The sequence below is a fragment of the Daphnia pulicaria genome, chromosome 2, assembly GCF_021234035.1.
Source record: "Daphnia pulicaria isolate SC F1-1A chromosome 2, SC_F0-13Bv2, whole genome shotgun sequence".
Lineage (NCBI taxonomy): Eukaryota > Metazoa > Arthropoda > Branchiopoda > Diplostraca > Daphniidae > Daphnia > Daphnia pulicaria.
Window position 1 is genome coordinate 8,761,676 of NC_060914.1, and position 20,158 is coordinate 8,781,833.

The following is a 20,158-nucleotide window of genomic DNA, read 5'->3' on the forward strand; positions in this document are numbered from 1 at the left end:
AAAGAATATAGTCAATTGAGTCGACATTGCGTATCAAAATTTTAGTAACGTACATATAATAAAAGTTGGTGGAGAATCTGGTAGATTGAGAAATGATGGAAGAAACTTTTGCAACTGGTATAATACACCCTGCTTTTTTATATTCCTAGAAAAAAGGATGCCGTATAGTTAGAAAAAGAGAAAAGCTTCGACTTGATATACGACCTTGATATTGTCGCGAAGAGATTCGACCTTCACCGCCATAAATCAAGCCCGTACGAGCATGGCCATAATTTCTTTGCATGTTTTTCAAATATATCACATGACCTTGATCCGATTGTTGTCAAAGATATTTCGTTGTTGGCACACTAAGGAAAAATGTTCATTATTACAGTTTTAATTGTGTACATTGCAGAAAAACCTTATAACATATGCATGCCATTTATTGATTGATCATTCACAAACAGCCCGTGGGGGCTACCCAGTGAAGGAGGAGGGGGGTTTAGAAGATGAAACTCCCAACTCCCCCCTTTCCCCTTCGTTGGGTACACATAGAGAAAAGAGTATAAGAGAGTAGATTGAATTTCCAGTCGATTGGAAGTACCGGGGAAATAGCTCTTGCTGGGGAAGGTCCTGAAATAACTCGACTGGCACACACACACACACAGAGTTGTAACTATACATCACTCTGGTTCCAATTTTTACATTCTTTTTTCCATCGTCTTGTTCGATTATTTATCGATTGATCTTTTTATTTGTTGCTCTCTTACATAAAGAGATATACATTTCTCACAATGATGATCGAGTGTTGAATTTCATAACGAACTCTGGACGCGGTCAGCGAGAAATGAGAGTTATATATAAACATGTCGGAGCGTTGAACTATATTTAGTTATTTTTAAAAAGATATTTTAAAATTCAGATTTTTCAGATTTCGCCACAAGTTTTTTCAAGGATGATGATACAAAAGGAAAGATTTCTCGTTTCTTTTGCTTTCTTTCGCAAAAATTTTAATTCTAGTTCGTCATTCTGCCGCTAGATGGAGTTCAATCGATTTTCAATTTCCGCGTAATTGAATCGGATTGAAATGTTTGCGAAAGTTTTCTAGTGCCTTTCAAAGAAATAAATCAAGGTTGCTTACGTAATTCTACAAAATGGGCATTACACATGTCGTCACTGGCAAATCCAAATCAGCTTAATGTGAATGCAAGTGCTTAGTAGCATTTAGCATCATCGATTTACGCATAATCCCGAAACCAAGCATGACCCAGCAAGTTTCGCGAAAATCTTTCTTTTCACGTTTTTTTAAATAAAAGTGAAAATCACGATTTGACTTTTGGCCCTGCGATAAGGCTGCTGCTGTACAACATCGCCTTAGCGCAAATAAAGTATTTTTAGTCGTTATTATATAACGGCACTGCCACAATATTATAAATAAATGAGGGGCTTATTTTTTTACGAACACAAATTTCCCTGTTTGAAAAAATAGAATTCGACTTTCTAATCTAAACCAAATAATTTACGATGACGCGTGACCCACATTTCGCGCTAAAATATCCATAACACGAACGTGTCTGTTATTATTATGAAGGAGAATTTGACGGAAGAGAATCTTAGTACACATCACATCCAGCTTTCTAATCAAATCAACTGTTGAATTTTGACCTCGTTATCATCGACATTATAGGTGTTTAACAGTCATGAAAACTTTTAAAGACGTATACGGTGTAATGGGGTCACCTGCAAAAATTCAAATACCAATTAACGGTAAACGCTCAAATAAATCCTTCGGCCAATCGTGTAACTTGGATTAACAAGAAAATAATTTGATAATCATCGTATAGCTAAGCATTGTATAAAAATTCGCGTGCGCATCATTTACTGAATCTGGAATACTATTGGATTTATCAAAAAGGTTTACGTTTGGATAAATCTATAGAATAGATAGTTCTTTTCTATTTTGAAATACGACTTCATTGTCGTTTAGTAGACCGCAGATTTTGAAACGTTATGGTGAAAAGCGCATAAACCACGGAAAGCTATTTTGTGAGTGCATTGAAGTGTATACCTACGTATCTAACTGAAATATTGTATACACGATTATATGGCCTTTTAAAACAAAATATTGGTGATGACAAAAAAGAAAAAGACACGGTTATTACCGCTGCGTCATGTATGAAAATTATTGCCAACCTTGCGGGAAAATATCAGCGAGCGTATAGAATATATTTTATTCGCTGTCTTTATATACACACACACACACATGAATCGATGGTGTAATGAAATGTTAGCGTCAAAGCCGCGCACAGACTGTTGTGTCCTAAAAAGAGACGAGGTCTGCCATTTTGTTTTGTCACTATAAAGATTCATGGCCCGTGTTAACGTGGAGCGAAAAACGAAAAGCCTTTTTATGTGCGGTCTAGTGAATTGCGCTGCACGACATTTTATCATTGGTAATATTTTATCAACGTCGACAGGAATCTTCATAATATATAAAAATAGCCGCGTAGTGGAAGACGTACGCACGGTTGTATCTAAATTTAACAAAGGCAATCTTACAAAAAGCTGTTTTCATATTCTTTATGGGGGAATGCCGTCAGAAACTTGCACCTGAAATAGCGCACAAGTCATTAACTCGTGAAATATAAAGCACCGTTATTTTATTTTGGCTGGCGTTTCTCGCCACTCGACTGCAAGTAACGTAATTAGTTGCAGGGCGAAATATGTAATCTGTTGTGGAATTTTCTGGTTGTTCATTGAACCCGAATTTGTGTCAACTAGTTCAGTTCACGATATAAATTCTCAAACGTAATTTCCCAGTCAAACTGTATTCACTCGAAATAATTTTCGTGATAGTTCGCTGGGTAATTCGCCTAGCTGTAAGAAAACTTTGTTGTCATCCGCCTGATGAAAGAAAATCTAAAAGTGGTAGTCACTTTCGTTGCTCCTATTTTTGTTGCTGTGTAATTGAGAACCTATATAGCGACTAGAAAGAAGCAAAAGGGATGCTATTGAAGGTCTTATTTAGCCTTTGTGCAAAACTCTATATCTTCTCTGATAAATCTGTAGTCTGGTGCCTTTCATTGTACACGAATCAAGCAAGAACTGTTGAAATAAAAATATACGTAATCTTTTACATCTTCGCGTCGCTGTCGAATCGATCGGCATATCCGCCATCTTGGGAATTCGGTCTACATTATCCCGTTTAAGTTGTTTCATAAATAGAATTTAGGAACGAAACACCCTCTGGCATTATATTTTCAATAAGGGTTTATAGGCAACTGACAAATAAAAAGAGTTGGCAATCCTCAATAACACTTTCCCAGACGCTGATGGCGGTAATCATTGCCAGACTGGACGAGATGATAAGGATGTACGGCCCAACAAACATTCGAGCTTTTCTTTTTGTATATCCATATAGCGTTTAAAGTTCCATTCGTGGCGTAACCACAAAGTCCCACGGCGCCAACGGATAAAACCTGTTATTTTATTTCAATTAATTCAATGCGTAGGAATACAATTTTATATACTATTACCATCACGTGATGAGCGCACTGTCATCTTGCGATCATGTGAAATACCGTTCAGCGCGTACAGCAGTTTTTTTTCTTTTTATATTGTGCTTGTAACTTTTATTACGTTACAAATTTTATGTCAACTAAGTTTTGGGTGACAGTTTTTAACGATTTTTTTGCAAAGAACTGCACTCGTCGTCAAAACTATTTTAGCGTTTTTAATTATAACCCATGGCTGGATTCGATACAGATTAGTTATCGATCGTGCTGGTTAGCAATCGGTCATTTTTTTTCCCCAGACCAACCGCTTTCTAAATGCCCAATGTAAAAATTATTTATTGCTTCAATTTATTATTAAATTCAATGAATTTCTGCATGTTCAATCATTGTCTAGCAACAAAGGTGGAGTCAACGGAAACGGATCAATTATATATACGTTCCCTTTCACGGCCGTCAGCTTTATTCAACAGTGAGCTAATGTCGTTTGTAGTTTCTAGCCTAATTGTATATGTTCAACTATCTACAAACTGTTTATTCGACATTGTTTAGAATTTTCCTCCTAGTATTAGAACTAGAATTTTAACCGTCAGCTATTAACACAAATAAAATATAAAAACAAAAACATTCTCCATGACGTTCAAAGTAAAAATCTGCTTGATCGGTAACTATGTGCCCAATTCGCATGCGTCGTCAATAAAAGTAGCTACTCTAGGGAATTATCGCCCAGTTTATATAAGAAGCACGAAGTTGGCTATCGCAACCGTTGCGCAACCAATCTCTATTATTTATCAAATAAAGGCCACAGTATACACCGTGGCAGAGAATCACGCGCCCATGACATCAAATAAATATTGGCCATTTTTAACTTCCGTTCCAAATTAGCTGGTAAATCTCATTATTGTTGAATCATATTAACTAAGTTATTTGTATACTCTTTACGTCATACAATTCACTAAATGTCTGAAAACGATATGAATTATATAAACTGAGACAGTAACATAGACAGTGTTTCAGTTATACTGGGTCATTCGTTTATAATCTTGAATTAATTTTTTTTCTGCAAGCACTGTTCTTTTTTTCCCATTATGCGCTTGCCTTTGTGCGCAATCGTGAGAGTTGCATTATATAAGTAGATCTATGACACCGTCGTAGAAAAAATCGTTAAATTTACTCCAAGGACATCCGCAGTAAATCCAAGTTATTTTGTTATAATCAGCAATATGTTTAAATCAATTCGATACTCCCGGCAGTAATTTTATGTTAACAAAAATGTCTGCTTCTCTTAACTGAGATGATTCATTGTTTATTTTTAAAGCGGAGCATTATGGTCATCTGTTCGTGTCGCAAGCAGCTGAAAAACTCTGTTTAGTTAGGATCCGTCAGCTATGTTTAGTTCAGGACTAAACAGTGGAACATAGTGTTTTTTTTTCCCCAAAAAAATAAATTGTTTTTTTAAAGTGTAGTTTATAAAAATATATTTATTCTAATTGAACTGTTTGATTGCCTAGTTCGAATTCGAAGAATTGATTTTTTATTATCCTTTTTTTTTCGCAAGAAATCCATAAAGATTCTCAAAGTTGTTAAAGCTCATTGACATTTAATAATTCTAAGTATTGAAATCTTACAAACTTTAGCTCCAGATCGACAAGCGCAAGTCCATTAAGCATTAATCCTTTAGGGTTTTTCCTGCGCGTCCATTTTTTCTCTTTCCGGTCCGCACCAAAGAAAGAAATTCGCATAAATTTGGCAACGTGCAAAATCTTTGTTATGGCATTTTAGAAATTATTTCTGCTGAATAAGGTTTTAAATTATGTTTTGACTTGTAATTTGTAAATCATCATTTTAGTACCTCATAGAGGCTTTTAATTCTTTTAACTTGTATTCTGTCCATATTTGTATCTTTTTTGTTTTGACTTAGTAAGTTTTTTTTTACTGAAATCCCACAGTGCAAGTGAACTTTGATGCCAAGATATAAATTATGCCTAGTTGTCTCGATTCATATCTATTTTAACTGATAAAACTGTCTGTTTAATGTAAAGTAAAATTTTTATTAACTTCAAATTTGCCCTCTCAACCATGCTTGTCACAATTGAGTCTACAATTGGGGGAAATGTCGCTGGGTACTTACAATGTACCGTTACAGGTAATGAGACCATAAGTAGTCTACTGTCTACCTACTGTGAATCAAAGGTAATAAATTTCTTTTGTATCAATTTTATCACTTGACTGACCGAGTTTCATTTACAGGGAATCCCAGTCAACCCAAACTTTTTACTACGGGACCAGAAAGGTGTTGTCCTTGACAATAAGAAAACTTTGTCAGCAAGCAATATTAAACATGGAGATACCCTTTACCTTGAAATCAGAGGTATCCATAATGTTAAAAACTTTTGAAAATGATGTCAAGAGTTTTGTTGTATTCCTTAAACTTGCTTTATTAACAATGAAATTTATATTTGTTACTTTTTAAATCAGGGATGCAGAATGGTGTGTTTCGTTTTACTAGTTGGTGGTTGCTGGCTTTTGGAGCCATATTCATTGCTGTGGGAGGCTTTGCTGTCGTAATTACCCTACATAACTTGACTGGGCCTACTCCAATTGAGGTAGGAAATTTAACGACAAACTCTGTTTTAACTGAACAAAACGCCGTATGTGTATTTAAGACTGGTAGGTTTGAGTTGTAGTAGTAGCCTCGCAACTCTAGGGTAGGTAGGGACAAATTGAAGTAGAGAAATTATACAGAGGGGGTTAACTGTTTCAGAAAGTAATCTGGTGCCAGGCTAAAGCGTTTAGAAATTTTATCTTCAATCCAGGAAGATGCATGTGGAATAGATGCGTAAACGCCGGGAACACCATTTTCTCCGCAACCAATACCCCATGCGACAATGCCGACTTGCATATAACGGGACGGCTTGGGTCCACCGGGGATCGGGCAAACTAATGGTGATCCTCCGTCACCCTAAAATAGAAAAAAAAATTTTCGATTAAAATCAATTGAAATTGTGGAAATGAGATAGATCAGATTACTTTGCACGTATCTCTGCCAGGTTCTCCACCTGCGCAAACGAAACTTTCGTGAAGTCGGAAAGCTTGTCCCAATCTAGTTTTGCGCAAACTATTTTGACACGTCGCGTGTGGAACCAGTGGAAGTTCAATCTTCTTCAGAACATGCTGATATTTCCCTGCTTGACCTGTTTTATTAGAAATGTTGGCATTATAATCATTTGGAAATGAACAAGAGGGATTTGTTGCATACCAAATTGATCCTTTCCCCATCCAGTAGCAAAGCACCGACTTCCGTCAAAAACTTGATCCGGTCGAGGTAGACAGACAACATCAGCTTCGGGTCCCAAATCAACAGGTTCTGCCAGGAATAGTAGAGCTACGTCGTTGAATAACGCCGCGGGGAAATACTGCTCGTGAATTATGGCATCGACGACAAGACGGTCCTGATGTGGGAAGAACTCGTATGCTGATTGGGTATCCCATTCACCAACACGGATTTTGAGGCTCTTTGGGTCTTTTCTAAAGTAGTAACAGTCACATTAGACACTAGAAGAGAATGAATTGAATTAAATTAAGATTGGAAACATACCCAACGACGCAATGGGCTGCCGTGAGAACAACAGATGGGTGGATGATTGAGCCACCGCACTGATAGACATCGTTTGGTTTGCCTGTTGTTGCTGAAACTGTCGGCCGTAAAACAGCCACCATCCAAGGGAATTCTCCGTACTGTGATTCGTTATCTTTGAAATTCGTGATTCTGACATTGAGGCCGTCGCCGTTGCGCATTCCGCAAGTTGAAATGTATTTGGGTCCCAATGGCACAGTTGGAACAATCTCCGGTATCCGTTCAGGTGTAGGCATTTTACAGCAGACTTCAATCGACCCGGGGCAATTTCCTCCAACCAGATCGTTTTGTGCCGGAAGAACGTCTCTCTTTGTGATGGCTTTAGCTTCGGTTGTTACATTTTTCGTGGGTGGCTTTTTACGGATGTCAATAATTCCTGCTCCGTCGGTAATAATTTGGCCCTCGTTACAAAGATAGTAAGGCACACAGACGCAAACGCCCGGATGGGGGGAGAATTTTCCGGCTGTTTCTGGCCCGCTACTTAAAATCTGAGCCACTACGCTGGAATCGATTGCACTCTCTGAAGATAAAAAACGAGAAATAAGAGAATGTAAATTTACTAGTTTGTGATGGCTTTTCTTACCTTGTTTGATGTTGGCTGATTTGCCATCGTCGTGTGAGTTGATTTTGACTTCTGCTATTGGTTCCACCACGGCATCGCTTTCAGCGGCTTTTAACCACCAAAATTCGCCATCTTCTTGTCGTTTAATACGAGCAGCAGAGCAAGCTGTCAAGACCACTAAAGTTACCAATATTTTAAATAACATTCTGTAATCGAGAGCTAGTCTTCTTCCCAGCAGTTGCGACTGGAATGGTTTAGTGGATCCGGTGTTGGCCGCCGTTATATGTCAGAGAGTCGAGGAAGAAAGAGGCCAGGTAGAATCAGCAGCGCCATCACTGGTCGGTGGTCTCTGCTAGCCCTTTTTTTTTATTTTTTGGTTTTTCTTTCCATGTTCTCTGGGTTTTTCAAGGTCTCTTGGACATGTCATTCGTTACGCTGTTCGACTCACAGGTATTCCTGTTAGTTCGGCTCTATTCTTCTTACCTGGGGAAATCCCAATCAGATCCGTGAGTTTAGCATTGACCTGACCGGACTTTCTTGTTTGAAACCTAAAAACACGCCATTCGAAATTAAAATTTCGCAATTAAAATTAGTTAATTTTTGCGTCTAAATAGTTAAATAGCTTAGGTAATGTCTTTGCTGGAATTACCTTGAATTATTTAAAACCGCTCATCGTATTAATGACGACGCATTTTTTATCGTCGGCAATTGCGTGATTCAAACCGCACAATGTGACCTTCTCTGTTAAGCCAAAGGAAGCTACGAACCGCCATCCGCAAAATAAAAAATAGAAAACAATCACTTTCCGGTTTGTCGGCCGGGAATCATTATTGTGTTATTTCACGAAATGGATTCTTCTTTTGTCTTTTAAAATTTGATGATATCGATAAGTTTAGTAGCAACGACCCTGAGTGCATAAGGAGGGAGAAAGTGGGGTTTGGCATAATCTATTCCTCCCTGTATATATAATTTAACTTTCACTCTGTGTGACGTGACGTGTAAAGCATCGACGACACACAAGGTTACTGGGAAAATCCAAATGTTTTTGTGCTACGTGTGCGACTATAATGTTGAAAATTTAATTTTAAATCAATTGTTGAATCTTTTGATTGTCTAATCAATAATAGTATGGTGTCGTCCTTGACGGAGGTTCTAGTCACACGGCGGTTTTCGTTTACCAATGGCCTGGACCGAAATGGAAGGGCACCGGCGTTCTCCAGCAAATTGGCGTATGTAACATTGTGGGTAAGTGTTTAATCGTTTGCTTAAATAATTCGGTCGTTCCCCTCGGTCATGACCGACATAATTGTTTGACCCCTTTCTTCTCTGACATTTCAAAAAAACTCCTTCTTTGCACAGGTGATATTGCCAGTTTTTATAACAACGTTGCTGGCGTTGACGCTTTTCTGACACCATGTCTTTCTTACGCCAGCTCCAAAGTCCCTTCAGCAAGTCAATTCAACACGCCCATATATTTTGGCGGCACAGCCGGATTACGTTTGTTAAAGTACTCGATTTATTTGATTTCGTATTTGGCTCATTTTAATTAATTATGTTTATTTTGTTGTAGTATTAGCCAACCAAGTGCAACTAGTGTTTTATTGGACTCGATTCGCAACCGACTGAGTCGATCAGGTTTTCGATTCGACTGGTCGTACGTTGAAATTTTATCAGGAATGGATGAAGCTCAATTCAGTTGGGTTACAGTCAACACCCAATTGATGAACGTTGGACCTGAGCATCGTATGATGTACCTGAGGGATGGATCTCAAGGTTTTACTTCCTTGTTCTTATTGTAACCACTAATTTGAAAATAATTTCAATATATTTTTCTTATTTAATAATTCAGAGACGGTAGGTGCTTTGGATTTGGGTGGAGCTAGCACACAGTTAGCCCTTCAAGTTCCAAGTGGCCATGAAGTCATGTCCGGGTTGACGACTAAATCAAACGAAATGTGGAGAGAAGATGATGTTTGCAATTTACAATTGTACAGCCAAAACTATTCCGTCTACAGTCAGAGCAGTTTGTGTTATGGCGTTTTAGAAGTCATCAAACGCTACGAATCTATGCTGATCGTCGAAAGTGGAACCAATGGATCGAATGTCTTAGAAAGTCCGTGTCAACCATTGGGCTATAGCACGGTGGTTAAAGCCGACAACATCTTCAACTCACCCTGTTCTCAGAATCGATCGACCAGCGTTCAAGAATGGACTCTGAATGGAACGAGCAATTACCATCAATGCTTTGAGCTAATTGAGCGCCTTTTCAATTCTACCTATTGCCAATCGCATTTCCTACCGGCAACCTGCTTTTCGAATGAGGGTCAACCTTCTCTTAACAATCAAGACTTTTTGGTTAGTAAATATATATTCTAGTATTATCTGAACGATTGGATCAATAATTTGTTTAAACAGGCTTTCTCTAGCTTTACGATTATAACAAGAGAATTGAACGTGACCAATACAAGTTCGTTGGCAGATTTCCGCAGTGCAGTCCAATCGGTATGCAATATGACCCTGGATGAAATTTTGGACATTCCTTTAACTAGTAAGTCTACATGTTGCGGAAATCGATAATTTCCTAACCGAATCTAATTATTTTATTTTTCTACAGTTCCGAATTCGTCGTTTGTGCCACTGATTTGCCTGGAGACTCAGTACATATTATCACTTTTGACTTCCGGCTATGGATTCGATGACGAAACATGGCAGGGTCTCCACTTTGTCAAACAAGTAATTGCACAATTGTAGAATTTATAAAACAACTTCCGCTTAAAGTATTTTGAATAGATCTCCGGTACGGAAGTTGGATGGTCGATGGGTTACATGACCGAAAAAACGAACAAAATCGCTGCTGCTGAGGCCTCTCTTCTACTAGCTACCCCGGTTTTCATTGCTCTTGCAATCTTGTTTACTCTTTTCCTGATAATCGGCTTCCTCCTCTCATACCACGCCGTTAGGATGAAGCGTTCCGCCAACTCATACAGCAGGTTGCGCCATCATACATACGGGTCTTTGAACCTGTCACTCTAGAACTATTAATCTAAGGTTTTTACATCCTTTTCTCATTAGTTCTTGCACCTTTACCCCTTTTAACAATATTTAAGGTACATTTTTAGTTAACCATATAGCCATCCTCGATATCCTCTTCTTAGGGAGCTGTTGCTGAAAATGGACGACGAATTGGAACGATTCCTGCCTATTTCCGATTCCAATGAGCAAGAATCTTGAAGTCATCAACTTGAAAAACGTTTATCTTATTTACCAGACATGCATTTTTATGTGCACGAATTTTGTGCCCAATAATCTTATTTTCACGAAGTTACTTGTCAGTTTTTCTCTCCATTCAATCAAACGCCTGCATTTATATATTTTATCGAATGAGGAATTTTCAATAAATATTGATTATTAACATATTAAAATACTATTTTGAAGGCTAATTTAATTCCACTTTTGAAATCACTGAACCTTCAAATTGAATGATGTGACAAAAATACGCACGTTATCGAATCCTTTTATGTAATGGCGCGTAAGAACAAATTATACAGAGAATAGGTTACTTCCTAGCTTTCTTTTTAAATCCGTCAAACTCAAAAGTAAGCAAAGGATTATCTTTCCGTTTCAAAAATGATTTTTCATTTTTGCCAGTTCGTCCTTCGCCATGGCTGGATTGGCCCCCGCGCGCTTTATTGCCGCTAGCCTTAGCGAGTCTTCTTAAGGTAGGCGGGATGATATAATCAGGCACGTCTTTTAGATGGCTTTGAATGCGCACAGTGTGCAGGGCTTTGTCGTGACGCAATATCCCCATGTCATTTGGGTTGTTTTCAAAATGAGACTGTAACAAAGTTATATCATATTTTACCAATTAGATAAGAAACCAAAATCATCAACTATTTAACTTACCCTCAGTTTTTTGGATTGCATCATTTCTGATTTAATCTCCGCTAAACGTGCTTCTCTGACAGCAATTCGTGTTACTGTTTTCCAAGCATCCTGGGATCTGTAACGGAAAGCTTCTATCTCTTCCATTCTGAACTGGTAAGGCCTAGAATAAAGATAGTTGTATCTCGTTAACATTACACACTTAACAGGAAAAGTAAATTAAAACTTCAAAAAGGAAAGCACAAGTCTTTTCTTACTTGAAGACAGAGTCCTGGCCGGGAGGAACCCAATCTTGAAGGTGTTCCTCTACTCGTTCCATAAGATACTTCTCTCTGACACTAACGAAAGAGAGGGCGGTTCCTTTGTTGTTACCCCGGGCAGTTCGTCCCACTCGGTGAATGTAGGAATCAACGTCAGATGGGAAGTCAAAATTGATCACATTCGAAACGAACTGAAAATCAATACCCCGTACAACTCCGGATTCTTTATCATTTTTCCTCTTTCCCTAAGAATAAGATTTCAGTAAATAAAGATCTAATTTAATTCATTGAAAATATTTTTATACAACCTTGTTTGACTGGTCGGCGGAAGCATAATTGGGATCTTCTAATGTCGATTCATCCGAAGCGATAATAATGTCATAAATTCCAGCGTTAAACTGTTGAACAATATGGCAACGAGAGTTGACGGGCAATTCCCCGTTCAAAGCACACGACGGGATTCCAAACTGTTGGAGATATAGCTTTAACCTATACGTAACAAGTTTTATAAAACGTTATACACCTGATTGGCAAAAAATGGTATTTACTTGTAACAACGGTCAACATTTCGAACGAAGATGATGGTTTTTCCTCGCACCAGACCTAACTTGAATAGGGCATAGATTAAAACTGCCTTATCATTTTCTTCAGCATAAATTTGATATTGTGTAAGTTGAGATGCTGGAGGCAGTTCAGGTTCTTCCAATTTCAGTGTTACAGGTTGGTGAAGGACCAATTGTTTCAAACTCTGAATATCGTCACTCAAAGTGGCAGATGTCAAAACACATTGATAGTCAGTGGGAAGGTATCTATAAAATAAAGAGAAGGAATGTTAATCATACACAGATTAAAATATGAATATTACTTACCCAAGCACACTCTTCAGATCTTCTTCAAAACCAAAAGAAAAAACCAAGTCAGCTTCATCAATAACAAAGAATTGAAGGGAATCTTTCAGCACAAGCTTTTTAGACACCAAATGGATCAATATGGTTGAAGGAGTTGCAATGATTATGTCAGGATGTGCCGCTAATAGTGTTTTTTGTCCAGAAATTGCTGTCTATAAAAAAAAATACTTGTAATAAGAATCTACATTTTTATTTGAAAAATTTACCTGAGAGCCAACATTTACAATGCTGACATCACGAGAGCAACTGGTGGTAAATGACTGAAAAGCTTTGTGAAGTTGCTGACAAAGTTCTTTAGTTGGTGCAAGGATTAATGCACGAGTGACTTGCTCTTTGGCTGTCTGTTTCTCTGTCAGGATGTTCTGAATGATGGGGATGGCAAACACGGCTGTCTTACCCGATCCTGTTCTGCCTTTTGCCAGCACGTCTTTACCTTCTAAAAACAGAGGAATTCCTTTTTCTTGAATGAGCGTTGGAGACACCCAGCCGAGTTTGGCAATAGCTTTGAGTAAGCGATCGTCAAGATTCATCTGATGAAACGCAATAATTTTCTTTTCGGGCTCTGCTTCTGGTACTTCACTCATTTTTCAATTGTCTGTTTTAGCTTTGTGAAACAAACAATTTTAGATCCAAGTCACACGTGTGTAGCAAGCAGCCATACACTGAAAAAGGGTGCTACTAAACAGTATCCTTCAGGGCTTCTAGCATGGACTACTGTAACTAAAGGACGGGACTTTTCGGCCTTTCCTATGTCGGCCTGCTTGGCCATGTAAAATTTTTTCCGGGAGAATCGGAAATTCGGAATCGAAATTTAAAAATATGTTTTGTTTTACTTAATGTCCCTATACCTAAAATGTACGGTTATAGAGATATTGCAAATTACTTTACGGGAAATTTGAAAAAAAGTAAAAACACCAGTGCCATCTAGGAAGCAAACCTCCTAAGCTCTTGGAAGTCTGCAAGCAAATGCCCATTCGTGCATACCTAGAGAAAGAGAACCACTCTCTTATCTCTATTGCTTTGACATAGCTGCCTAACTCTCTTTTACTTTGTGGCATATATTCTTGAGAGCTTAGGGTGCTTGGCTGCTAGATGGCACCGGTGTTTTGTCTTTTTGCCCCTAATCCTGAAAGTAAAATTACAATACCTTATTGATTATTTTATTTCAATAAGATTTATACATATAGTTTGAATCAGCGAAAAAAACTGCATTTTTTCGATGATTCCATTAATTATCTCATGAAAATACCCCACCCGACTAGCTTTAACACGGCGAGATAGGCGAAGAGTCCCGTCCTTTAGTTAGAGTAGTCCCAGAGATAAGGAGATGGCTTACTCTGTGTAAAGTCCAGCAGTCGACATTTTGCCCCCTCCCCCTCCTGAGAAGACGAATTCGACTGCGCTGCCCCTTTCGGCGAGCTCCTGAAGCATTTCCCAGTAGTTCTCCCCCTTCAGAATTTGAACCATACCGCCCATACCGCCAAGTAAGGCAAAGCTTCCGGAGCTCGTTTCGTAAAGTCAAGTTCAACCACCTGATCTGTTGTGCAGTGCCAATTAAAAGCATTTACATATCTTTGTTATGTAAAGTATTATAATTATATCCTTTTCGTAAATTTCTTTGTTCACCAATCAATTTCAATACATAAAATTTTTCAACAGCTTACATTTATGATTATTTTCTATAGTTTTTATTTTATTCAAGATGAAATAGTATATGCTACAAAATTTGTATAAACAAATAAAATAAAAAATACGCATGCGACGTTACAAACAGAGATGTAAATCCAAGTTATCTACAAAATATCTTTAAAATAGAAACGAATATATCAAATAGATATATAATTTGATATATCTTAATGGTATCCTGTAGATATCTTAGAAATGTAAAACAGCAGATATACAGTACCTACCAGAAGTTTGGAAACGCGCGAGAGAAGCGGAGAGAAGCTTATGTAAAAAGCCGATTTTCGCCGCGTTCCCAAAAAATTGGGTATTTGACGGAGGGTGTTGAAATTTTTTTTGGAAGTAGCCATAATGGTTGGCTACTTCCTGAATTTTTTTCAGATTTTTATATCTACGGGGAAGGCATCTACAAATGGATCTAAAAGTTTGGAAACACGCTGTAGAAGCGTATTAAAAAGTGGCTACTTTGCCGCTCTCTAATTAGGGAAAAAATAACCCTACAAAGACGCCAAAAAAAGCAAAATAAAGAGCTTCGTTAGTTTTATGACAAGTGTCATTTTCAAATTTTTTTAGTTTCATTTAATATAATGAATTTTAAATTGAAAATGAGATTTGTCATTTTTGCCCATTTCTCCCCTTCTATCCCACCCCGCGGTGTTGTCGCGATTTCTCCTTTGTTTCATTTTCGTAGGAAGGGTAAATATCGCCTACTAGAGCAAAGGTGAAAATTTTCCACCTCCGAAAATGAAACAACCTCCCAATAAGACGCGTTAAAAGTTTCAAGGAATTTGAACATCTACATAATTTTTTTCAAAGTCTGTCTTTCGTTGAGTCCAGCCGTTGATTAGAAAAAAACATATTGCTCTACACTTAAATTAAACTACATGAGGTGTACTGTGTAAAGTGAAAATTTCTCCATGTTGTGTAATGGGCGATTTTGACATTTGTGTGTGGTCCTTATGTTATTGGAAGGGGCAATACTTGATCATGACATAAAGCATCAACCCAATTTTGTTGGCTAGCTACTAGAGGAAGACATTCTTCCATAGTTTGAAACAAACGAAGCAAGAACCAAGAACCAAAGAAAAAAATACTTTTACACATCATTTTCTTGCAAATCAACCATGTTTTACCCAAGAAACCCTGTTATGGGCAAATGGTGGATATTGTGTTCTAATTGAATTGGGATTGAATACAAAGAAAACAAAGTGTCGCTATATATTCCCTATTTATTACATAGCCCTTCCTACAGTATGCTACAACGAAAAGCTGAAAAGTTATAGGTTACGCTCTTATCTTTCGGAACGGCCCGTATAAAAAACTTGCATATAATATTTCTCGTCCTACTGAATCCTAAAAAGGAACTTCGTCTTGACATCTTGCCCAGACAGCAAAACCAGTTTACGGGACGTTGTGAGTTTTTTAAGGATTCACGCAACCTCACTAGCCTAAATCTGAAGGTAGAATACCACAAATGGACCTAGTTCGTCTTAAAGAAAGCGGTTTACAGCAAACTTTACAGAAACAAGGTGTGATTCATTAAAGTAGGTTACGCAAAAACAGAGGACGGACAATGGAATTAGACAATTATAAATCAAAGATTCTTTGTTTTTGATTTTTTGAAATATAAGATCAAAGATCAAATCAAAGATGTAAATCAAATATATTTTTTTGAAATTGGTCACGACAATACCGTCACCGAGTTTATCGACATGATGTTTGAAAGTGAGCCAGTGTGATTAGGAGAAATCAGGTGATCTCAAATGAGAAACACACAAAAATTAATCCAATAGGTTTTATGAAAAAGAAACGTGAAATAAAAAGTCGGAGGAAGAATCACAAGATGAAAATGTGCTAACAGGGGGTGTAAAATGGAATGACTAATGCAAGGTAAATCAATACGCAAACGCTAACATGGAAATCAAATGCATGTAAATGCTATGCAATGGAATTGAATAACAACCTTGAATTATTCAGCGTGAAGTTGAATTCGTTGTCTGCTTTTGGCTAGCATTAATTCAACAAAACCTTGATTCAATATGCCCTGCGTTGCCCTGCGCTACACGATCTTGAAATTTTTCACTCACTAGAACGATTTACCGCTCAAGAAAACCAAAAATGGTTGGAAAATATTTAAATAATCTCGAAGCAATCTTCAGCATCTTTTCTTACTTAAGACGAGTTTGCTTTTTCTCTCAATATGGAAGTGTAACGCTTGAACAGTGCATATCAATTTCGTTGATATCTCTAATCGAGAAACGCATCCTTTAAGTTCATTATTTACCAAACCCCTTGCAAATTAAATTTAAAAAAGTAAATTAAAAAGTATCTTTCTCTATACAATAATAGATTCCACCCTATATCTTTTAACCCTACGCCATTCCTCTCAATTTCTCTTAACTTAAAAGAAAATAATGAGCTTTTTCACGCCCTTTTTTATAAGCGTTCACCTGCAACTCATTTTGCAACGAAAAGCTTTCATGACTTTCAAAAACAGGTTATCCAAAAAGGGAAAAAGTTGTTTGCAACAATGAACATTTCGACGGATGCGACGATCAGATTCACAGAACCTGCTGCTGATGAGTGAGTAGAAGAATTGACAAGACAAATCAATTCACGTCAGAGAAAGAAGATAAAGAAAAACGAATAACCACAGCAATTTTCAAAAGTAGCATTGCAATACATTTGGTCGGGTCGTTTCAGCTTCGAAATAAGCTTTTTCTGTAGCAACAATATCCAAGGTTTCAATTGGCTTACGGCCATGTAAAGTCACAGACATCGCACCGTCAAATTCATGGAGATGATGTTTGAAAGTGAGTCGGTTATCTTTCCCTAGTTTGGAGAAGACTCTCTAATTTGGATGAGGAAGGGGGTGGGAGTGTTCTCCCTGTAGGTTCTCAAGTCAAGATTGCGTTAAAGAAACTCAACGTCACCTCAAATAAGTTCTGAAACGATTTGATGAGTTTAACGATAAATTAATATCCGCTCAAATTTCCCAGCAGAAAAAATCACATGTGATCTTGTATTTCTCGTATGATCGCACGTTCAAATCAAATGTTTTCATGTGAGAATTTCGGACTGAGATAGGCCTATGAGAAAATGTAGCAATTTTTTAGCTATAAGAAAGAGAAAAGATGATTCATATGAAAAATCATGTGATCTCATGAGAAACACAAGAAAAAATTCCATTTAATTCATGAAAAACGTGAAAAACAAAAGATGTGAAATAATAAAATCAAGGGTTGAAATCACAATATGGAAATGTACAAACTGAACATGGATTTCAAATAAGGAGTTGGAAAAAGCAAATGTTGCTAAAGAGGGAAGGAAGATGGAATGACTACAATGCAAATGAATTTGGGTAGCATCAATTCATCAAAACCTTGATTCAACATGCTCATTGCTCTACGCTGCACGATGTTTAAACATGTCACTCACTGGTACGAGTTGCCGCTGAAGATATCCCAAAACGGTTGGAAATATTTAAGCAGTTAATCATCTATTTCAACTTCATACGCGTTCGTTTGTTTGCTCAGTATGGAAGTGAACACCTCTACAGTCCATACAAATTTCGTTGATATTTCTAATCGAGAAACGTATCGTTTAAGTTCACTATTTACCAATGCCCTTGCAAATTAAATTTAAAGGTAAATTAATAGGTCTGTTTCCCTATACACCAATAGATTTTTAAAATAATAAATAAGAGATCTTTTAACTCAAACAACGGTATTCCTCTAAATTTCTGTTAACTTTTTAAAAAATTTGCTTCGTCCAGACTGCAGAAAAAAATGAACATTTCGAGAATACAACAGATGCGACGATCAGAATCACAAAACCTGCTGCTGACGCGTGAGAAGAAGAATAAAAATGGACATCCAACTTTTAGTTGAAAACATTTTTTAAAATCATAAATTGGGATTTTTTGGAAAGGAAATCAATTCATGTCAGAGAAAAAGATAAAGAAAAACGCATAACCACACCCATTTACAATTTTAGCATTGCGATACAGTTGGTCGGGTCGTCAATTCTTCCATTTCTGCAATTGATCAGACATCTCAAATTATCACAAGAAGAAAACCAAAAGGCAATGCAAAATCCGCAGTATATAAAGGACGACCATTTTCCTCAGTTTTCCATCATTTGTCGCCAACAAATCTACGATTCACTGCATTACAAGAATCACAGTCATGAAGCAAACGGTAAGTAAAAAAATAGTCACTTATTTCTTATGCTAGTTAAATATTGGTCATATTTGTAAATGCCACTGTCTGACTTTACCACTGATTTGAATTTTTAGATTATTATGTTTTTGGTCTCCTTGACGACCTACGGTTCGACATCCTCTGCCCAGCAAGCGACTACCTGGACCAACCCTTACTTTTACTACCATTACAACACCCCACTGGCCCTGCCTGACCAGAAAATCTCAGCCAACAAAATGGTGGGCAATCAGAAACTGGATGAAACACATTCCAGTGTCAAAATGGTAAAGAATGAATTAACCAACGTAATCACTTCCATTGAAAATCTGAAAACAGATACAGATGCTGGTAAGTTTAATAAACCCCGCTTCACTTTTTCTTACTGTGATAAAACAAAAATTTAACTGAATTTTAATTTATCTGCCAGCGAACGCTCCTTCCAGCATTGGTCGAATGCCTAAATCTTGTGACGATCTGCAGCAAATCGGTCACACGAAAAGCGGATTTTTCACGGTCATGGGCAAAAAAACTATTGACAACGTCTACTGTGATTTTACGAAACCTATTAAAGATGATGGTAAAATCGTAGGATAAAAAACTGTCAAATTCTATTCACACAAATTAAATCAAAATTTCGTTGGATCTAGGTTTTCAAAAAATGATCGGCTACGTTGACGTCAAGACATCGCCCGTTTATTTTTACGCCCAGAAAACATTCCCCTCTGGGACTATAAATGCCGTTGTTCCATTCGATTTGCTGAGATTAAACGTGGGGAATGCCATGAACACTTCCGGAATATTCATCGCACCTAAACCTGGCAAATACTTTTTCTCTTACTCTGGTATTAGCTTTACTGTAGTTGCCAGAGTCGAGTTGCAAGTGAAGAATGCAACAGCGAATTGGTTAGGGATTGGGCATGCATTTGGTGCAGCCACTTCTCAAACATTTTCACTGCAAGCCAATTTGGAACTTGCAGAAGGCGACCAAATTAGACTCCGATTAGTAGAAGGCGTAATTGCTGATGACGCAAGTCATTATACCAATTTTGTTGGCCACCTGCTTGAGGAAGACATTATCCAATAATTTTGAAACAATCAAAGCCATCAAACCCTTTGATTTTGAAAGTTTCGAATAATCTCTTGCAAAAAAAAAAAGAAAAAACAACTTGATTTTCTTATTAATTTTACGGACTAGATTCTTTAGCCTATTCTTGGTGCCTTATTTTTCACACATGGTGAAGGTTTTGTTTAACTGAATTGGGAATAAAAAATGTTGAGTAAAGGTTTCACTGTTGTTACTTCTCACCGAACATCAAGAAAACCATGAAAAAGTCAAGAGGTAATGAATATTGCTGAATAACGTCGTAACAGTTAGTCCGAGTATTTTAAATCCATATGATCTTGGTGAAATCAAGTGAGAATTAAATTTTTTTTTCATTAGTTACAATGCAAACCATCTTGAACCAATAGAAGTGAACAAGGCCTAAGCTAATTCAAAATTCTTAATTATAAAGAGTTGGAACACTTACATGT

The 20,158-nt window shown here is 37.3% G+C and overlaps 4 protein-coding genes across 8 annotated transcripts; 2 read left to right on the forward strand and 2 right to left on the reverse strand.

Annotated features, from left to right (window-relative positions):
• Nucleotides 1-5,081: 5,081 nt before the first annotated feature.
• Nucleotides 5,082-11,112, forward strand: LOC124327616 (ectonucleoside triphosphate diphosphohydrolase 1-like). Of its 5 annotated transcripts, none has more exons than XM_046786594.1 (11): nt 5,082-5,684; nt 5,742-5,862; nt 5,970-6,097; nt 8,818-8,935; nt 9,050-9,197; nt 9,261-9,463; nt 9,540-10,045; nt 10,106-10,238; nt 10,305-10,423; nt 10,481-10,680; nt 10,763-11,112. In XM_046786594.1, exons 1-11 carry the CDS (start codon nt 5,571-5,573, stop codon nt 10,794-10,796), a joined length of 1,824 nt encoding a protein of 607 aa, XP_046642550.1. In that variant the 5' UTR covers nt 5,082-5,570; the 3' UTR covers nt 10,797-11,112. The 5 variants fall into 5 exon arrangements, with proteins under 5 accessions (XP_046642550.1, XP_046642547.1, XP_046642551.1 ...); XM_046786591.1 differs by having other exon boundaries at nt 10,846-11,112; XM_046786595.1 differs by having other exon boundaries at nt 5,083-5,684; nt 10,798-11,112.
• LOC124327618 (phenoloxidase-activating factor 2-like) lies at nt 6,123-7,964 on the reverse strand. Its single transcript, XM_046786597.1, has 5 exons — nt 7,712-7,964; nt 7,090-7,648; nt 6,751-7,019; nt 6,522-6,685; nt 6,123-6,453 (listed from the first exon to the last, which is right to left on the reverse strand). Exons 1-5 carry the CDS (start codon nt 7,893-7,895, stop codon nt 6,229-6,231), a joined length of 1,401 nt encoding a protein of 466 aa, XP_046642553.1. The 5' UTR covers nt 7,896-7,964; the 3' UTR covers nt 6,123-6,228.
• A 76-nt stretch (nt 11,113-11,188) lies between the features above and the next one.
• On the reverse strand, nt 11,189-13,425 carry LOC124327617 (probable ATP-dependent RNA helicase DDX56). Its single transcript, XM_046786596.1, has 7 exons — nt 12,947-13,425; nt 12,702-12,892; nt 12,381-12,641; nt 12,141-12,321; nt 11,830-12,077; nt 11,594-11,735; nt 11,189-11,525 (listed from the first exon to the last, which is right to left on the reverse strand). The coding sequence occupies exons 1-7, from the start codon at nt 13,322-13,324 to the stop codon at nt 11,247-11,249; spliced, it is 1,680 nt and encodes a 559-aa protein (XP_046642552.1). The 5' UTR covers nt 13,325-13,425; the 3' UTR covers nt 11,189-11,246.
• Nucleotides 13,426-19,276: 5,851 nt separating this feature from the next.
• LOC124326935 (caprin-2-like) lies at nt 19,277-19,908 on the forward strand. The gene has a single exon (XM_046785651.1). It carries the CDS (start codon nt 19,284-19,286, stop codon nt 19,707-19,709), a length of 426 nt encoding a protein of 141 aa, XP_046641607.1. The 5' UTR covers nt 19,277-19,283; the 3' UTR covers nt 19,710-19,908.
• The last annotated feature ends 250 nt before the right edge of the window (nt 19,909-20,158 follow it).